Source organism: Mercenaria mercenaria, chromosome 13, assembly GCF_021730395.1.
Source record: "Mercenaria mercenaria strain notata chromosome 13, MADL_Memer_1, whole genome shotgun sequence".
Lineage (NCBI taxonomy): Eukaryota > Metazoa > Mollusca > Bivalvia > Venerida > Veneridae > Mercenaria > Mercenaria mercenaria.
In genome coordinates, this window is record NC_069373.1 from 66089755 (window position 1) to 66111796 (window position 22042).

The 22042-nt window shown below is 34.8% G+C and overlaps 1 protein-coding gene across 1 annotated transcript; it reads right to left on the reverse strand.

The window, feature by feature from the left end:
• Positions 1–5940: 5940 nt before the first annotated feature.
• LOC128546236 (uncharacterized) lies at positions 5941–19432 on the reverse strand. The gene is made up of 3 exons (XM_053522111.1): positions 19296–19432; positions 9136–9242; positions 5941–6532 (listed from the first exon to the last, which is right to left on the reverse strand). The coding sequence occupies exons 1-3, from the start codon at positions 19388–19390 to the stop codon at positions 6018–6020; spliced, it is 717 nt and encodes a 238-aa protein (XP_053378086.1). The 5' UTR covers positions 19391–19432; the 3' UTR covers positions 5941–6017.
• Between the last annotated feature and the right edge of the window lie 2610 nt (positions 19433–22042).

Below are 22042 nucleotides of genomic sequence, written 5' to 3' on the forward strand. Positions count from 1 at the left end.
CATTTTTTCTGCGATTTATTCTCGTATTGTATAAAAAGTCGATAGATCAAAATTGGTTAGTTTTCGATGCATGAAACATCTACTAAGGAATCACTATACACATCGAACTTGTCCCGGACCAGTATGCGGAAATATTGTGGCCCAATGTTTCAAGATTGTCTAAAAATATTTGAATATATCGTGATAAAGCAGATATTTCGATTGTTTTTATACTTTATAAATATACAATTACGTGTGTGTGAGAAAGTTACGTTAAGTAATTTCAATAGTTACCGCAGAAAGTGCCGAAAATGCCATTTCCACCAAATTTTCCGTGAGATAAGCAGCAGTTAAGTACAAAAATACACTATAATAAATTAAACCTTTCTTAAACTTGCACAACCCTTGAAACGAATTTTGGATCGTTGCCAAATCTTGTTCACATAAAGTCTGAGACTTGTCTTTAGGGGCCTCCGTGGCCGAGTGGTTAAGGTCGCTGACTTCAAATCACTTGCCCTCATCGATGTGGGTTCGACCGTCACTCGGGGCGTTGAATTCTTCATGTGAGGAAACCATCCTGCTTGCTTACGGAAGGTCGGTGGTTCTACCCAGGTGCCCGCTCGTGATGAAATAATGCACGAATGGGGCATCTGGGGTCTTCCTCCACCATCAAAGCTGGAAAGTCGCCATATGACCTATAATTGTGTCGGTGCGACGTTAAACCCAACCAAAAAAGAAAAAGAGACTTGTCTTACAATTTTAGGCAGTTTGGTACACCATACATAGAAAAATCATTGTCCGCACATTGCACTATTTTTATGTATGCTGAAAATAGCAATATGTACAGATGTATTTTCGTTTTAATACATGAAGTGGTCAGATTTGAAAACAGATTTTGTAATAAGTTTAGTTTTATTCAGTAAGACAATTCTCCTATACACTATTCGAAACTTTGAACTAACTTTTGCCATTCATGAATTTTTAATAAAGTATTTTGAAAGGATTTATAAATATAACCAAAAGTTTGGAAAAACACAGGTAAATATCTGCTTTGTTTATTTCCAAATTTTAGTATTACTTTTTATACAGCTACTTTTACTTCAGGTCTTACAAACTGAGCTGTTTTGTGCTATGGAACTGCTGCATTTGAAAGCTTTCGTTCACTATATTTTCACACCTCAAATGAAGGTCACTCTAAATTCAAGATGGCGGAAGTACCTTAACGGTAAGTTCATCAGGATGTCTAATCATTCAAACGATTTACTGGTACAATTGCACGAATAAACATGCAATGATATCAGTTGACATATTCCTATCTAAGTAGACGTAGATCCTTTGGAAGCAAACTCGGTTTGAATGGCAGACTCGGTTTGAATATCAGACTCGGTTTGAGTAGCAGACTCGGTTTGAATGGCAGACTCGGTTTGAATATCAGACTCGGTTTGAGTAGCAGACTCGTTTGAATGGCAGAACCAGTTTGAATGAGTATGTGAATGCATGGACATGTTACACAAAAACACTTTGTAAGATGGTGAGAAAAATTCTTGCAGAACCTAGATACTGATAAGGATAAGTATTTAACCCATATCATGCTTGACATAACTGATCTTGCCTTTCTGACCAGTGCAGTCTGATCAAGATCTGCACTGCTCGCCATTCAGTCAGTATCTTTTTGGTAAGCACCCATTTTAGCAGTTGATAGTACTGTCCGAATTGAAAGATCATTATAGAACTTTAGCAGGGTAAGGCCTAATACATGTATAGTAACGTTAAACTGAATCCGCATTTTACAAGCTGACGAGATGTGGTGCGTATGCAATATTTTCACAGATCAAGCTACCGCAATATATAAAACAAGATCACTAAAAATGTATTGGGGGCCTCCATGGCCGAGTGGTTAAGGTCGCTGACTTACAATCACTTGCCCCTCATCGATGTGGCTTCGAGGCTCACTATGGGCGGTTCTTCATGTGAGGAAGCCATCTAGCTGGCTTACGGAAGGTCAATGGTTCTACCCAGGTGCCCGTTCGTGATGAAATATTGCGCCTGGGGTCTTCCTCTACCATGTAAGCTGGAAAGTTGCCATATGACTTATAATTGTGTCAATGCGACGTTAAAACCCAACAAAATAAATAAATAAATAAAAAATATATACATTTTTCAATATTTTATTTCAAGCAAAAGCCGATGATGACGACTTTATTGATGCAGTATCTTACCAGTACAGAAAATCACTTGGATAACCTTTAATTTTGCACACATGCTAAAAACATGCAATTTCAACATAACAATAGTTAACATAAAACATGTAAAATACAACTACAAATGCCTATAGACGTACATAATAATTTTTCTCCAATAAGGAATGCTGAAATAAACAACTGTAGTGGTACATGTAATGTGTCTACTTATCACCATTTTATATGACTGAAAATTATAATTTCTTACTTTCCATGTTTTGGATTTGTTTCTGAATTTTGAATGACCTTTTCCTAAACACTTTCCATGTTTTGAATTTCTTTCAAATTTGAATGACATATTCTTACACACTCATGAAACAGCGTAAGTATATTCAATGAATACATAGTTAAAGGGGAAGGCTTATCTATCTTGCCGATTTTTATTACTGGTGAAGCTTGGTATCTCAAATTCCAAGGGATCGAACGCTTTACTTGGGGACTTAAAATAATATTTAATATGAGCCGCGCCATGAGAAAACCAACATAATGGCTTTGTGACCAGCCTGGATCCAGATCAGCCTGCGCATCCGCGCATTGTGGCGAGGATCCATGCTGTTCGCTTAAGTTTTCTCTAATTGCAATAGGCTTTGAAAGCGAACAGCATGGATCCTGACCACACTGCACGGATGCGCAGGCTGGTCTGGATCTATGCTGGTCGCAAAACCACTATGTTGGTTTTCTCATGGCGCGGCTCATTTAATATGTAAGTGTTTTAGGGATGGGATTTTAAAAATGTATTCGAGATAGCCGTAATTTTGAGATAAGCGAGTTGGAAATATTGAGTTTCAACTGTATCTTCGCATGAAAGCTATTGTCCAGTCGATCATAGCACTGGAAATTGGATCACTACTTTTTTTAGAAAAGATATGACGGTTGGAAATCTTTTCATTAGTTTAAGCAATAAAAAGTAAAAGTTTCCTTGGTTCCTGGTAAAATAAAGACCAACTAGTAAATTCGCGTCTTTGTTTTAAGTTGCCATGTACACAAATAAGTTCCGGTTATATCAAATATTTGTGTATACATGTATGCATTTTTCTAATTTATGCGGATTTTGAACACTCCTTTACTGCCTTAAGGTTCCATAAGGCTTTTGATTTCATGTTTGAAACATAATGAAGCAGCTATTCAGATTGATGTTATGCATAATATATGGTTAGAAAGTTACTACTTTCAATATTATAATTAACTTGTACAGTTGAATCACAAAGGGAGGTAATCATAAATTATGGATTTAATAATATTTTCTATTAAATTAATCAATATTCAGAACTTTGGTAAATATATCCGAAAATAGGATTTGATAAGAAAGAGAGATACTTTATATTCAGAACAAAACATGTGTCAGCCACATTATAAAAAGGTATTATGAGCTTTTAAGTGATTTAAGAAGGTCTAGCCGACAGAATAAACATTAGAATAACGCTGCCTTCCCCTTAAACCAACGAAAGCTACTGCACTAAAACACGATTATGGCTTCTGCATAGTAGTAAAGTATTATGTAAATATTTACAGAAAAAAATTCAAATTCAGACGTAAACACACATTCAGATATAATCAATACATAGATATGTACGTTTTTCTTTAAGCAAAAATAATATGTACAGCGAGATCTGGAATTTTATAGATCACACACGGCGCTTGCCCGTCTCGCGCCAAATGCAGTATCCTAGATCAAACCCCTTTTATGATATACCTCCACCTTTTTGTTTGTCGGTTTTGTTACATCAAATATTGATGCCTGGTAAGCTCATATGATTTTGGTATCATTTAAAAGTGTATTTTCTACTAAAAAAGAAAATATAAATTAGGTGACAAAATATGTTACAGAATTTGTATCTTTTTACTTTATAGTTTTGAATGCTACTATAACAGAAATTAACTTATTACAGTGTAAGATTTATCATTTCGAAGTCAAAACATGACTGTAGTGATCCGTGCATATTGTTTCATCTTGTTTACTAATTCTTGTTCAGCAGACACAACTATTTCATATGATACCAAAAAACATGGGGTCACCAGGCATCGAAATTTTACCTATTTGTGGATCGGATACCTTAATTGCACTGGGACCTGTTAGCATCTAGATCTAGTGAACGAGTGGGAGGGGGGATGGGGTGGAATTATCTTAACCAGCACTTGAAACATATTGCAAGACTGATGCTCCAAAGCTATTGTTAAGAATTGTCTAATGTCGGCAAAGACTTTGATGAACAATATATTCAATTTGTTTCATTTGTTTTAGTATTTTACGCCATTTGTGATAGAATAGCGTTAACGCATGTTCATTTCATGTCATGTTACAACATCTGTAGAATACCTCGGGATACACTGGTAACATTACCTTACTGTGCTCTGGCACCAACCATTCTCTCGGGATTCTGCAGATGTATAACACGAAAAAGCATGCGTTATCCCTACATTTACATCACAGTTATACACACAAAACTATGTTCAGCAACACAAACAATATTATTAAACCTTGTTAAAACCCTTTTCACTCACTTTCTGTTAAATGCATTCTCGCATACCATATGTCTACCGTGGTTCAGGGATTCGTCTCGGTATTTTGACGAACCTATGATGCATGAGAATGGCTATATGTACATTTCATGATTTGTTAGAAAACTCTATTTGAATATAAACTGTAAGAATGATACATAATTTCAGTTAAGATACATGACGATTTTAATAAGGAAATGTACGAGTATTGCTGTTGCGGACATTGCATTTGCTTAGTAATATGTAGAGTCGTACTTTATCTTCCGAAATACCAACAAAATCATATGGCACATGCCTTTTAAGATTTATGGTCGAAGTTATGAAGATATTAAACAAATTTACAGTCGAATCGTTCGTTTGAACTCATGGTACAAGCAAAATGTGTTGGAGCTATCGGTAGTTCGCGCCATCGAAAATATACATTTTATAGGAATGTTGCTAGGACAGCCGGTGAGTTCGAGCTATATATGAAATTGCATATAATGTAATAAGCAAATGAATACAGTAAAGTATGTGGATTAGTATAATATTATTATGCATGTGTTATCAGCGATTTATACGGATTCCGATCATATAGACCCGCGATAACTTGAAATTTCAACTTGTCGTGCCGTAAATTTTATCGCAAAAAAGTCGAAAACTTGAAGTTTTAAGCGAAACTTGTCGCGCAAATTTCGACTTCTCGAACTAAAACTTAGCATGAAAAGTAGAAATTATCACAGCTTATTTCAACCTCAAGCGCTAAGATATTTTCTCAAACAGTTGCAAAGTTGAAGTTTATGATGCGACAAAAATCAAGAAAACGTCGACATGTCGACTAAATTTTTATGGCGAAAAGTAGAAATATCTTAATCTTAATTTTTCTGTTTGTGTCAGATCTTGTTCGCGTAACAAAGCTAAATTGGAATCACGGTAGGATAAAAGTACCACCCGAAAAAAATGGGCCAGCCGAAGTTTGTATATAATCTGGTTCCCTGCTCTATAGCGGTGTTCCCTTCAAAGTTTTCAAAGTTCGCAAGGGACCAGTCTATGTATTTGGCCTACCGCAAATAGACTAAAACTTTATAGTGTCACAATGCTCATCACGTGGTTTGCAATACATGTATAATAACTTTGTTCTTCGAAAAACACGGTTATGAAGACCTTAACTTGTTCTCGGCGAGCAAAACTAAAATTCTTAACAAATCCTAAACTTATCATGTGACTATTCCACCGGATATAGTCTTCGTTTTAAATCTGTAAATCTGAATACTTTTATAAAAATGTCATTAAGTCATGAAATTGATATTATTTACTCATTCAGTATCTTCGGCGTTTAGTTTCGACAAAAATTGCCATGAAGTCGGCCCTACCAAACAGCCTACGGTCCCAAACAGTCACGGAGTTTATCTTAGAATACAAGAATTGTGGGTAAACCGGATGAATATCCCATGCACATCCTGTCTTAGTATTCGTATCCGTTACGGCAAAATGTCCTGCATCGTTGTCACACCCACCGTAATTACGGTTTATGTAAAAACGTCTGTCAACATCCCACCTTCCTTCTCCAGCTATTGAGAAAAGATTATATGTGCCATGCCTTGTCAGGTCGGAGTAGCTGGAAGACAGGACCTGTTCAGGTTCAAACCAGTTGATCGCATCAGTTCCTTTTCCACCGAAGATCACGTGAGCCAGTTCGCGGTATTGGTCATAAAAGGCAAATTTGACGGACACAATATCTGTTCTTGTCCAGGCCGAAAGAAATGTGTCGTCACGGTAGTGCGGACCATGAGTGCGCTGCAGGGTTGCAGGTTTGACACTGGTTGTACCAGTACCTGTTTTGATAAAACAGAATTTAATGAGATGATCTGGCAAAGAACACCAATCAACATGATCATCTATCTACAATGGTACCATTATTGAATCGCCTTATCGTACGTGCAAAACTCAACATACGTACTGAGTCAATTATATGTTGTTTATTCGAGTGGCTACATAGAACACAGTTGCTTGAATGCTTTAAACATAAGCTAATGTAGGTACGGTAAGGGGAGGGGCGGGGGTAATGCAGGTGGGGATTATGGGATTCTTATTGAGACAATATTAAGAAACTAAAGTAATAAAATGAAAGTGGGAGGGATGATGTGGGAACTGGGTGGGCAAGTAATGTAGACAAGGGTGCGGGGGAGCAGATGGATACTAAGAGCTAAGATAAAAACAAAGTGGGGAAAACACTTCTTTTTTGAATGTAGTGGTTGGTGTAATGTGGCGGTTTGATGTGATGGGGTGGGTCGGGCGGTGAGTGTGAGTAACGTACGCGATGGGATAAGGGATACTGAGAAACCATATCAGGAAACACAAGAAATTAAAAGAAAAAATATTTATTTGCCTTTGGGCTAGGGTGTGATTGGGCTGGAGCATAAAGTAAGCGCCACTGTATTCCTCCTTCGTCTGCGGTAATAAAAAGTATATTATTCAAACTGATTTATATTAAAACATGTCTAAGTATAAAAAAAGTGTGACGATTTTATCAAAATAACGTCAAAAGTTGTGAAACTTAGATCACACTATTGGAATTAAGATAGCAAAGACAACTGTAAAGTATCTTTGACTTATGGTGTGAAGGTACTGACAAACAAACTTGCTGACATTTGCTAACAGACTTTTGTTGAAAAAAATGTCTTGGTACAAAATGGGACATAGTTTTATCAAAATGGGAGCAAGGCTTGTTGAACGTATTTGATTCATTTGGTCTTATAATGGCGAAGGGAGGTGTGCAGTCACATTCATTTCTGATTTCCCGTTGACAGTAGCGGAAAATAGCAAAGTAAAAAAAGGGCCTCAAAAGGACAGCAAACGTTATGGAACGAATGATATTACCACGGCAAAGCAGTGCGTGAAGATTCGTTCAGTTGTGATATGTAGTTACTGAGACATCATGTACATAATTTTGTTGGGAAAAAATGGCTATGCACGGAAATGGGGTAAATTTTATCAAAAGGAATACCAGAGTTATGGAACTAAAGTCATTTAGATGATATCGTCTGTTGACCGTCAGATGGTGCAATCAACCTTCTTTTATCATAATTATGCTGACGTACGAAGTTGTCATAGGGATGGCATGTGCGGAGTTTCATTTATTTGTGATGAATAAGTAAGCTCTGTGCTTGCTGAGAATCGTTAAAAATGTGTGTACACACGACGCCGACGATGTACTATCTGTAAGCATTTTATCCATTTTTAATATGTACTTTATTATCTTTTTGTGTGAATGTGATTGTCAGTAGGTATAAATAAAACAAAATCAATCGCTCAGATACTGTATGTTTGTATTAAAGTCGGAATCAAAATGTTCGAAAAATAAGGGAAAGTTTTAAGAGCAATATAAATTTTAATGGAAACAGTATTTCATATATATGCATAATATAAATAATATATTTAATGTATAACGCATGTATAATAGAATAACAACTCTGAGTTTGGTAGTGGACTGCAATTAACTTAGGTCAGAAAGGTCGGTTATTGTATTCAGAATAGATAACCGTCTTTATCAATTCAAACTTGCATGCATTTTTAAAGTTAAACTGTGATGTTAATAAAAGAGAACAGATATTTTTACAGAAATGTATCGCCAAGGAATTAGTATGTTGAAATACTGGTAGATAAAAGATAAGTAGCAAATAAAGTAATAGATGATATTACATGAGTGTCTTTTCATATTGAATTTATTAAACGAGTTGAATAAAATAAGAAAATGCGAGGCTCTGCCAACCATTTTATCAATTGTTTTCAACGAGCTTAATAAATTCAATGTGGAAAGTCACAAATGTAATATTCTTTTTATCACATGCTAGCCTTTCCTGACGAAACATCAAAAATTCTACTTTCTTTTACTATATAAACAAGTCAATTTGACCAACGTCTCATGTACTATAAATATCGTCGACGTCAAAGCTTTATTACACTAGTGTATTATCATTTTTATTTAATGGCTTTATTACACTCCCGCGACGTCAAACATGTGATGAAGTAAATCATTACATGTCTGTATTCTATTGTTTCTCTGATTGGGTGAAAACTGTTCGAAAAGTAATGAGTACATATCATATGAACTTATCTTGGGTTATAAACAGTACGAAAATAAAAATAGATCGAAGTAGGTGCTTGGAAAACCAATATCAACCTGATTTGGTCTAAATTTATTCCTTATTTCTTTATTAAAGTTACAATTGTAATAACAAGACTGACTATACATTTATTCATGTAATAAAACAATTATTGACTTTTTCATAGGTTGATATCAAGATTTATCAACCTATGAAAAAGTCGATAATTGTATAATAACAATTTTCACGGTTTCCAGAAAAGCAGAAACTATATTTCACAACAAAATATACTGTAACCAAATATAATTGTAAATATACATGTATGTAAATACCTTTAACCCAAGCGTCATACACATTTTGATTGTTGCCAGAATTAGCTAGGAAAACCATACGCCATCTTTTCTCTTCTAGATCCTTTGTTCTTAGGACACTTTGAGCGCTAAAAGCACAAAAGAAATTTCACACTAAAGGTATATTAAATCCAAATTTCATATTTAAAAAACATGAACATTGCTTCATATAGTTTATGTAAATATAAAATCATCACATTGCATTAGGTTCTGTATACCTTTGTGCTTGATATTAGAAAAAAGGGAGGTATTTACAAAATGCGATAGAATTACCAATAGTCCATGAGCCAGTCCCAGAAATTTTGGCTAGCGGTACCATCCGAGGGGATTAAAGCTCAATGCTATTTTTGGATAGGTAAACATCTGACAATTCAGAAACTGTGTGATAGCATTGCAGTGGTGGTAGCTTTTTGTGCGTTATTAGCCATGTAGTAACACCACCCCAAAATAGACTTTCATCAAACTTCCGTTATACATAAGTAGACTTTCTATTTCAAACTAATGGTTCTCTCTTATTTTGAAATATATTTACTTGGAAACTGATAGACAAACAGCTCAGTTTATGTATTTAATAGAACTGTAATTAAAATATTGCCTCTTTAGCGTTTAGTGGTTGCAATTACAGACAAACATAGACCAGTGCTTAAACATAATTAAAGAACACAAATATTGTTTCATAATATGCAGTTAGAAAGGTATTTTGGTCATTCTTGAACTAATATGACATGTTTAAATACATAGAGTATAAGGTAGTAGAATTCTACATATCACAAAACCAAGTTGTCTGTCATTGGCTGTTTTGGCGCTTGTAATTTACGGCATATAAATGTGCGTTACCTTTTGTTTGAAATTAATTAATACTTCTATACATGATATAGAATAGAAAAGTATGAATATCGTTAAATCAAAGCAATTTCTGAACTACTTTTGATATGTTAAATTAACAATTAGACAGTTATTCGCAGACCAATAATTTTTAATATCAAAGCCTCCTTGTTGTTATTGTAATTTACGTGAAAATACACGTGTAGACGGAAAACACAAAATATGCTGTTTAAACATGATATTTTACTGTCTGATCTGCCAAAAAGGTGCAAATTCATGCCTACTTCTGTATCAATGTTCTTATGCTTAAACAGTAAACATTTTTTTGGCTGAATAATACCAAATGGTACTTTTATACAGCCAAATACGTTACCATAAAATCAAGATTTTCATAATATTTCATATAAACATGTTAAAGTCGTTGTTATTTAGTATTATGTTTAGAAAAGAAATATTTTAACTAATCAATAAAATCATTCTTCAGTTAGATATCAAATGCCATGTTAATTCATTGAATGTAAAAGTATAATTTACGTTACAATATGTTACCTTAATCGGTAATATGCTACCGTTATTATTTTCAGTCTTTATCTTTCTGTATCATGTCATGTTTATTCTTTGTTTTCAATAAACCACATTTTCTATCACGGTATTCAACATACTAGAACATTCTTAGTTATGACTCTTCATTACTGTCTGAATCTTAAGATATCGTCAATATTGGTACGCGAATAATCTTCATCAGTTGCACTGGTTTCGTTTATGTCAACAAATTCATCAGGAACGATCTTTTTGTCATTCAAGTTGTTCACTAAGTGTTGTTCATCATCAAAGTCCCAGCAATTTATAACAACACCTGGAAGATAAAGACTATTCTCATGGGCATGTAGTCAAATATACACCTTTAAGAAAAGATCAAGGTTGTTTGATTTTGATATGGGTGGACGGATAGCTCAGTGGTTTGCATATTGGCCTTCCAATCCTGAGGTCGGGGGTTTGATCCCCGGCAGCTACTCGGGAATTTTCAGAAACGCTTTTCAGTGTTTCCCACCCAACTAGAGGTGTACTGGTCAGGAACCCAGGCGATCCTTGCGTGTGTCAGTGATAAACACTAGGCACGTTAAAAAACCGGGCTGTCTATTCGCAACGAGCTAGGCTAAGTTAGCCGGACAAGCCTGTATCTGATTTCTGATCTCTCTGTCATGGAGGCTTTGTCTCACTCTGTCCCTCTAGTCAGATCGCTCTGTGTCTGTTCTAGTAGAGGATGAATTATGCGCCCTTTTACATTTGAACTATGTAAAGCGCCTTTGAACGTGAAATTGATCATGAATATAGTATAATAGTAATAATAAATTATGAATAAGAGTAAAACTACAGACATAGAAAAACATGAAGAGATTGTATCAAATTTGAGTATATTATGACAAAGATTTCCTATTGCTTTTACAATAGTTACGCAGATATGAATAAGTAGCTGAAAGTTGACTGGACTGATATGGTGGCATCAGGGTCATGTCTATGCCGTCAGAACCATTAAGGATGCTGTCTTGGTTGCCATTCTTGTTGACAAACATTTCGTATCTAACCTTGTTGATGTTCCGATATTTTGGGCGACCATTATACTGCAAATATAAATGACTCTCCGTCTCCAAAACGTTGTCAAATCACACATGTTGACGTCCCAACATTTAGCTGTCTGAACATAACTGAGTTTTGTTGTCATCATTACTCATGAAATATTTCCAATTCTGTGGCTGTTTTGGTATTTTTGACCAGAAAACAGAAGTGTTAGTGCAGTTCCACGTCGTTTTCTTTCGACAGACTAGATTCTTTTGGAAAAGTATGTATCTGTAATGAAATCTACTATCAAAGCATCGTCATCAATGATGTACATTTGTAAGATACGTTTTCAATAGAATGGTATGGTAGCATATTTCTGCATTCACTTAAGCAGATAGTTTTCGCGAACAGTTTACGTGAAAATTTAAAAACTTTTCACGAAAAGAATCTCTTATTCTAAGTGGAAAAAATCACGATGGTGCGAACTACTGCATACGATAACAGATACCGAAATAACAGAAATAATAAAGGGAGTTAAAAAAATATGTTAATTTTGTAACCCATATGAAAGTCATAATAAAATATCTATACGTTTTAGACACTTCTAGGGGTGGTGGTTGGGGATTGAGGTTGATATAACACGCTTCATTCCGTAGAGGGGACTATTTTGGTTATCTTTATGCAGTTCAGTTCACTATTTTGACACACTGTCTCGTTAACAAGATAATATTTTCACGAAAACTTTCTCCTGCTTTCACGAAAGTTAATTCAATTTTTTGCGAAAAGTATTGGGGTTTTTTTCGGGAAAGTTCATAGAATGTTCATGAAAACTTTATGATTCTCGTATGCAGAAATATGCCACCATAGAATGGCTTGTTGTAGCTCGATACTTTCTTCAACGTAGTATAATAGTTTTGGCTTTGTCGGTCTTTGTCAGGAAATTTTTTAACTACATCATGTGTGTTCAACAACTAATATCACGAATAGTCCAAAACACATTTCTTTCAGCCCTTATCTGAGCCATTCCATTCTGCGAGCTGGTCACTTTCTTTGATTTTTTAAAGTATAGGCCGCTAGTGCCAATTTCTGCTTTGAATGGATACATGCCTTTTTCTACATCTGTCATCACTTTTTTACATCCGCATAATCGGCTTTGATCTGCGTAGGTTCAACTTCTTTGTGTGTGGATTTGCCTTCTGAAGTCATGTCTGTTTTCTGTTGTGTAGCTTCAACATATTTAGCTCGCATGTTCTGTGTCAAACAACACCTGTAGTATGATAAATATTGCCATCTGAAGCTTATGATGCTTCCCTTTTTCTTGGCATGAAGTTTGATAGTCTGTTCTATAGTAATTTACACATTCTCTGATGCTGTTGCGGCTGATCTAGACACACTGAAGCGAAGCCACGAACCCTCAAAAGCTTTTCTGCACAAGGGTGGGTTAATTCAAGATTTATTATTAGGAACAGATAGCGGAGCGGTGGTCTAGTGAATAATGTGTCGGCTCAATCCAGGAATCGTAGGTTCGAGAGCCCCACTGCGGTCACAACCATGTCTTTTCTAATGACACCAGTACTGGTTTTCCAGGAAGCGGTTTCGAGAGATACCAATATGCTTGAAGCTTTCATCACAATCGAGCTAAAACAAATTAGTATAAACTAACGGACAAGCAGGTAGATACATTGCATCGTTCAGATGATTGGACGCAAATAATAATGGGTACAACTTGTACATCTAGGTCGTTGACATTTGTGGCCTGTATTAATGCCAGTACATAATGAATAATATCAATAAAGTATAAACAGAAGTGTGCCCTTTTCTGTGATCTCTCTCTCTCTCTCTCTCTCTCTGTGACACTTTTGAAGTGTTGACTTGAATTGTCAGCAATTTCCTTTACTTGTTTACATAAACATCGGTTGGAAGTCAAATAATTAAGGTTGAATATATGTGTCATCTGTTAATAAGTAAGTGTCAGGAGATTTTTAACATTTAAACTAAGAATGATTCTGTCCCTATGTAGCCATGGTGTTCCAATGAGTATCTATTTGTTTTCTACCTGTTTAAGGCGCATTTCTAAAATGTATTTCAGTATACATACATGTATAATTATGTTCTTGAACATTTATAATTGATTTGTACAGATGTTATTGTCACGTAAAACCCGCACAACTATTGAAATGAGATGGTGATTCACTGTATTCTAGTAAATATATAGTTCAACAACACAAATTATGTATAGTTATTATAAAATGTTATAATTTTTTCCCGATCTGTGCAGGACATATTTTTCCCTTCAAAAATTTCAGTTTTGTACATTTTGGTAACATAAAACTTATACGGAGATTACATCATGGGAAAGTTCCTACCACTGCAGAAAAAATAGTTATAAGAAACACTATTCAGTCTGTACTTTCAATTATATTGAAGAATCATAAACATCTTGGTCATTGGGTTATTAGTACAAGTAAAATATCTATAATGTTGGTAATAAAATCACTGTTACGTAAATTACACTAATTAAAATGTTAACGGGTACGTGAAAGATGTATTGTTTAAAAGCACATTCAATTCATTGTTATACATGTATAAGAGTGTTAATAAACTACAGACTGCACTTTTTCTTAATCATTGTGTGGCACAATTTCATCGTCTTAAATGTTTTTAGGAAACATATTAAATGTCACGTAAGTTACAAAAGCCCTAACGTTTAAACGGCATTCATGTAGGAATAAAAAGCATTCGGTATGTACTTTCCGAAAGTCATAATGTTGAATATTCCTTGATTCCTTAGGGAAGGCAGGGGGAAATGGTACCTCAAGGCGTAACATTTATCGGAATAAAATCTAATTATGAGCTATAATTATGCTTATTAGTTGTCCATGCCATTAAGTTGTTCTTCATAATCATTATTTTAATTAACATTTATTCAAAGAAGCAAACCAAAAAATGTTTAAAATTAAGGGAAAATTTTGTTTGTTTTTAAATATTTGTTACAAATACATCAATTATTCAAACTGAAAAACATGTTTCATAATTCCTATGTCTACATTGGATATATTTTAGCTCAGCTGAACTTGTATCTAAGTGTAGGCATATAACAGGATGATATCACACCAAAAGCTACCATCGATACATTGCTATCACACATTATCTTACTCCAGGCTTGTATGTCTTTCCAAAAATCGCTATAAGAATTAATCCCTCCAGATGGTACCAACAAACCCTATGGCTCATGTACTATTTTAAAATAAACATATGAACCGCACCTCGAGAAAGCCAACATAGTGCATTGGCGACCAGCATGGATCCAAACTGTTCGCTTAGGCTTTCTCTTATTGCAACAGGATTTGAAAGCGAACATTATGGATCCTGACCAGACTGTGGTGTTTTACTTATATTCAAGGGCAGTAATCTAAGAGAAATGCATGGTTATGTGGGTAAAGAAAATTGAAATTTGAATCACTATTCCATCGCCTCTATGTGGTTGAAACCGTTCAGTGACGCATAATTCTTTATTTTGAGGTAGCAACCCAGCTGGCTCACCAAAGATTACCAAGCCTGTAGTAATGCCTACAGGGACACCCCGAGGCCTTTTCTACAATTCAAAGCTTTAAAATAGCCGTAATACAAAATTGAACCTGTGTGTCATAAAACCAAACAAAACAGAACAACATGGCCCAGTTTTTAAAGACAAACCTATATTTTACATGTATGTTTAAAGTTTTACGTCAAACTAACATATTTTGGGACATATGACAACTTAAAAGCTTTAATTGTGGAAGAGAAAGACCCCAGGTGCCTTTTCTTGGCATAATTTAATGATCTGGCGACTATCTGATAGAACCATTGACCTTCTGCAAGCCAGCCGGACAGCTCAGATGATGACATTTGCAGAGCTCGAAACTACACGGTCAAGTGCTTTGATGCCAACAACTTTAACCAGTTGTCCGCGGGGGTACCTTATTAAGTGTTCTAGATGACCAGTTATGTTGTCAAAAATATTTTATTTTTTTTAAACTGAATTGAACTTTAACGATTCTGATCTATATAATGTAATATTCAATAGGTTTATTATTAGAAACTTACTTGTAAAATAGTGTTATATCAGTGTAAAAATGTCAAGATAATTGCTGAAAGTATTGAGATAGCTATCTTGCTAATAAATGGCAGCTGTGGGCACTTATGCAAAACATTATCAAGATACTAATGTAAATTATCGCAATAAAATTTCCAGGAAACTTTCGACTATTGAGAAAGTATTTTCAGAAAACTTTACTTATCAAGATAACGTTTTTAAGAATCGCGATTGCTACCCAGCTATCACGAGGCAGAAATATGCCTCCATGGAGAACAAAAATGCTAGTCATTTAAGGTCTCGAGCAAGAAAAGGGATGCGCTAAACACAGCAATCTTAACAAGATTATCGAGCTGCAATTTAATCTATCAATCTTTATCCGGGTCTGAATACCGTAATGCAAAACGAATTTACGCAGTTTGAATTAATATTTAGTTTCGTGTTCGCAAGGTCATGCATTAAACATTAAATATTACGATGGTTTCAAAAACGATAACAACTACAGCTATTATACCCTTATTGTGCGGATATGCGCTCCATTCATTGCCTACGTGCGTAGTAGCTTTGCACACGGCTCGAATACGCGAAATGTTCACACCTGTAGCAGTTGGGTTTAGGTTGATAGGTTACTTTGTCGATACACAATATTCATACGCGGATGTTGCCCAATAAAATACATCTTTGGTGTCGGTGTTTATTGTGACTCAGTGTTTCAATGGGGCAAATATATTAAAACATAATTATGTGTCTTCTATTACTGTTGATTTAAACGTGTGTCTAATGCACGGACAGCTGGAATGTGTTCTTGAATTAAGATTGAGTATCTCTAGCAATTCCTTCAACGTTCTAACTATCTGAAAATTCAAGCTGCATAATTCATTTTGTTATAAATCTTTGTACTGAAATAATTTGATGAAAAAAATACTGAGAACTGAAAATTAAGCTTTTTAAGATCTTAGTTAAAATCATTAATGAATACCGGAATTGTATCGTGCCAGAGCGATCGAGCTGTTATTTAAATTCGCAAATTCTTTTGAAACTTATGATGTTCATTTCGTATGAACAGCAAAAGGCAATGCGCGAAAGTTACGTCAACGCTTCTAGTGATAACGGGCCGCTGTTTGATGAACTATAATGGTAAAATTAATATACTCATAAAATGTAGTATAAATGTGAAAAAAATATATTAACGCTGAAATATACCAGGAGAACGCATTCCTTGCCGACTAATTTTAAACATTTTCAAGGGAAGGCCCCACAATCCCGGGATATGGAAACCCTCTCCCTCACATACCACACACTTGCAGCATCGCTGCTTTGTTCATAGCTATGCTGCTCATATCTTGCGCACAGTTCAAAATTATCACAGTACACCCCTGGACACTGTCCTATTTATTTTTTCAGAATTTTTGCTATAAGTTTTTCGACAAACTGTTCTTTTACTTGTAAAGAGTTTTCTACTTTTAAAGTGCTGATGTTTAAATGAAAAGGAAATCTAAGAAAATATCTTGATTTTCATTATAGGTATCTTATTGCATGCAGGGACTTTTGCTACAATCGTCCCAAATTTTTAATGCACCATCTTTTAATAATGGATACTATGTTTAAGTTGAATGTTTTAAACTTGTATTTGAATGAATATACTACTTCTTCTAAAAATGACCGTGATTTTCCATTAAATAATTGGATGTATTAGGAAAGAATATTTTCTACCTTAAGTTGCGTTTGAAAACCAAGTTTTTTGTGTTAGATAAACAGTACCTAACTCAGACTTCATATAAACATTATAAATACATGTACAAGCTTGTACCATTTAGAGAGTTCAATTTGTGCATATTTGTCAGAAAAACTTGGTTATTCGAAATCTTATTAATTGACTATATAACAGTATACTTATTCAAATATGGCAGCCTTTTTGAAATACGAGGTGACCACCACATTGAAAGCCGAAAAAACTGTTACAAGTGGAATTCGTAATACATGGAACACATAAGCTATCATAAAAACATAACTTTTAAAATATAGGAAATATATTCACAGGATTACAATTCGCCATAGACTAAATTGGATCATTATGTCTTTAAAATGAGTTTTGGTTCGCTTCACTCGCGTATAAGCACTATAATTATCAGAGTGGGGAGTGGGATGATGGAGCCGTCAGTGTAATGTTGCTGTAAATGAGAAAATTAAGGGGTAAACTGATGCACTTTTTTTTACAATTTTCCGGCAAGAACATCCATACCTGTCTACCGCGCTAGTGTCAGGGGTTAGGACGGGTGGCGGGGTGCAGTTTCGTATTTTGGCCAAAGGTCGATTTTCTGAATAAAATGAGTAGATTGATTTTATTGAATTTATAGACATTTATATTCAACTGGTTATTTATGCTAATTATATTCATAAAATTCCCGCGAATGAGAATTTTTTGTGTAAAATAGATGAATGCATAATTCAAGTTTTACGGTCTCCATCGGCCGGGGCTGAAATATTTGCCTAAGGCCCAAAAAGCGGTCTAAACTGGAACGGTCATCAATTCAGGTAGATTCAGTTCAAAGTTGCGAGAAAAGTAAACGGTTATAAGACACTTTTCCAATTTTAACATTTACTTGCAATTCTTACGTTTTGTCTCTTACTACAAAAAAAATATTTGCAGGTAAACTGGGACAGAATTTAGCAGCTCGGTAATTTGAACCATTTTAGTATCCTAATTTAATGTCCTTAAACCAACATGAACGACGTAATGAGCAGATTGAAAACGACATGAAATAAAGTGCTAGATATATGAAAGAGATTATCTCTGCTTTTGTCTGATTAATTTAAATCTGCTTTTCCCCAAACAAATATCAAAATTATTTTTATGATTTTTTTTCGCACTGGTATCAATAAGTTTTCTTTTATTAATTTTTCTATCCCTTGCACTCATGATCTCTGGATATACCCATCTGTACCTAATGGACGAACCCAAACACGTACAGCAACATCACCTCTCGTGGCACTCAAATAAACAATATACAGATAAATGTTTATATTTTCAATGTATTTTGTATGCCGACCTTTCAAATTCCTTAGCATTCGAATATGGTTTAGTAATATAAGAAGTATTTTCCAACAAGTATACTCAAGGATTGAATATTATTTCTCGTGCGTTTATTCAGGTACTAATGTTGCATCAATGTTGCTTATATAACATTCTAAAACGACCCGATTTGTATTTCTATCAAACAAAGAAGACTGAACGTCTGTGTTATTATGCAGCACACATTCGGTGTCTGTACGTCACGGTTATTACGCGGTATATTCTTTTTCTTAAATGGAATATATTTTTTTATTACATGAGTAATTTTTTCATATTGAATTTATTGAACGAGTTGAATGAAATAATAAAATGTGAGGCTCTGCTAACGCAAATGTAATACCCTTTTTATCAAAGTAAATGTTTTGACAGAAAATGTATGAGTGTTTTAAATTTTTCATTTTTTTTTTTTTAAAAAAAAAAAAAAAAAAAAAGAATAACATGGTTAGAATTTTGAAAGAATTAAAGCTCATATTTGTTTATATTCGTTGTACAATTCGATTTGTTGAATAAACCTCCGACAGAACGTATGAACACTACAAATGTGAAAATACTGAAATACCATTAACTAACTTTAACGACTTGCAAATGTAATGAGAAAATAGTTCTTACCTGTTCGAATACTGAACAATCGCAAAAAACAAAATGAAACAAAACAGGTTTGCGTATTCCCGTGCCATCCTTACAATGAAGTATGGAATGCACATTGATCAACGGCAATGAAGAGTTTCCTTTTATACATCATAGGCTGTTCCCACGCATTCATGTAACAAGAAACCTATGCTAAAATTAGATAAATTTTCAAAACGCATTCATTAAATCAGCTAGAATACAGTAAATTAAAAAAAAAATGAATAGTTGTGTGTTAATTTTGTTACAGTAAAACCTCAATGATACACGGTCTGATAAGGATAACTTATATGGCCGTCTTTCTTAAAGTTTCATTGAGTTTGGTTCATGAAGACAAGATTTATGGCCCTTTGCAATTATACATATAGTACACATCGAGGGCTCAACGCGAACCTAGTCTAAGTGTATATAGAAATAGAAGCAGATAGACTAGTTTTCCGTTGAGCCCTCGACATATAGCACTTTTATTCGATTATTGTCCGTCCGGAATCGTTTGTAGAATTTCAATAAAGCATGATAGTAATGTTAAATTATATACAGAAACCAAAATGGGATTTGAAAAAAAGTCGAATTGAAATGGATGTTCGTGTGGGCAGGTAGGTTGTTTTAGAGTGATTTTTGTGCGGGAAAAAGGGAAAAAATGACTGGGAAAAAGACCCCCCCCCCCCCCTATAAAATGGGGGGGGGGGGGGGCGGGGGTAATGTTATGGGTGTACGTTCATTTTAGTACACGCTTTTTGCTTCAAATAAACCTTCATCAGCGGTAATATACTTTGGATGTCCATGAATGAATGGTATGACTGAAAATTTCAACCAAACCTGGAAAATCTACTTAGATCACATCGAAACCTTTGCAAAAGATTACATAAAACTGTGCTCATAATAAGGTATGACAAGTGTGCATGAGACATGTGTAGGAGTAAACACAGTGGGACACCACTTTGGTCTACATGCACAATAGGAGAGACATAACTATGCCCAGTAACTGGCTTTTCCAAGGCGGTGCTCACTGTGTGCATTTTTTTCAGGAGAAGTTTGGCATGCCGCAGGGCGATATTTCGAGACCAGATTTATAACTTTTATGTATTAAAGAAATGCAGTATATAAGCGTCAGGTAGAAGTTCATCTTACATTCATTCATAAGTTCAAGATGGAAAATAACTCTGTAGTATTCGACACAATGGCGAATTCCTTTAATGCTGAGCTGAAGGAGGCAGTCCGACACATCACAAAGTATCATCAATGAAGCAAACGTAGTAGACTACATCTTGGAATTCGGAAGAAACTTGGATGGAATTATTCACAGCCTACATCAAGAACAGGACAAGTTTGACCCTAGACTTCTCAAACATACCCGACAGTGAATATTTGATTGATGTGGAGTGTGCCTTACGTGATTTTCTGACTGCAAAGAAGTGTCTGTATGTGAAGTACGAGGACATAACAAAATAAGGACAGACTTGGATATGAGGTTATCTGTAGGGAAAGTACATGCTTAAAAATACATGAGTACTTATCATTCTGATATAGAACTCGAGGTGGTTTGTAGCACAGTTTGGACCCAAATTCGGATTGTACTTGTAATATCAAGACGGAACCCAAAATGATGATGGAGTGATCAAGTCTACGTAAAACATTCTAACTTTATTCTGTGATCACCACGTTCATAAAAAACTGGAGATAGAAAAATGTATTTGTAATTACTTACACGATCTTTGAAACATAAACATTTAATAAAGTGTAATAGTGTACTATATCAACATTGTTTTGTTTCGTTGTTTTTTTTGTTTGTTTGTATTTCAATGAACAATTTCCCACTTAACTTTTATTTCAGAAAAGGTAATGCTTGATCTATCTCTGAAACACTAGCAGTAACACAAGAACTATTTATTTGATTTACAGATAAAAACCTAGGGGTTTGCACTGCAGCTGATAGTCAACATTGCGCACAATTTTGACGAGAAACAGCCCATATTAATAACAGTTCCATGAGACATTTTATATTTTGTATGCTTAAGGCATAAACAATGTACCTGTAACACTTTACAGTCGATAAAACAGACTATTCTCCGAAACAAGCATTTTTTTGCAACCAAAACACGGTGCATTTGATCTAAAGCGTTGTGCACATTTATGATACAAAACAGCTTTTCCAATAACTACACAGGTTCAAACATTCTGTAAAATACACCAGGCATTGTTGATTTAGTGTGTGCAAGGCTTTTAGCACCAAAAAAAACAGTAAAACAGAGAAGTATGCGAAACAACTGTGACGTTCTTGATCAATTTACAGCGTACACATACTGACAGTGCGTGGCAGTCACAACTGCATTGAACAAAGTGAAAGTAAAAAGTTCTCTCTGAGTTTTGGAGCTTTATGGAATAATTTGGAGGATTTGGAAGTAACAAAATGAAAAGGTAGGTGGATTTTATGTCAGTGAATGACATTATCTTGCTTTGATAAGTTTGTAGGGGGAAATAAAACTTTATTTTGACTTTTTTCGCGCAACGGCATGTGTGCAGAATGATGCAATTTCTGTAAAATTTTTTGGGGCTCATATTTTGTTAACGCATGGATGTAAAAAATATTCTTTTTTAGGACAGGAAAGCCTGTTCGCTAGCGTAATGAATGCATGCAAAAATCATGTTCTGAAACACTTGGTTATGTATTTTTTTACTCTGAAAAATTGTTGAAATTCATGTGAAATGCTCGCGAAAAGGGATGGTTT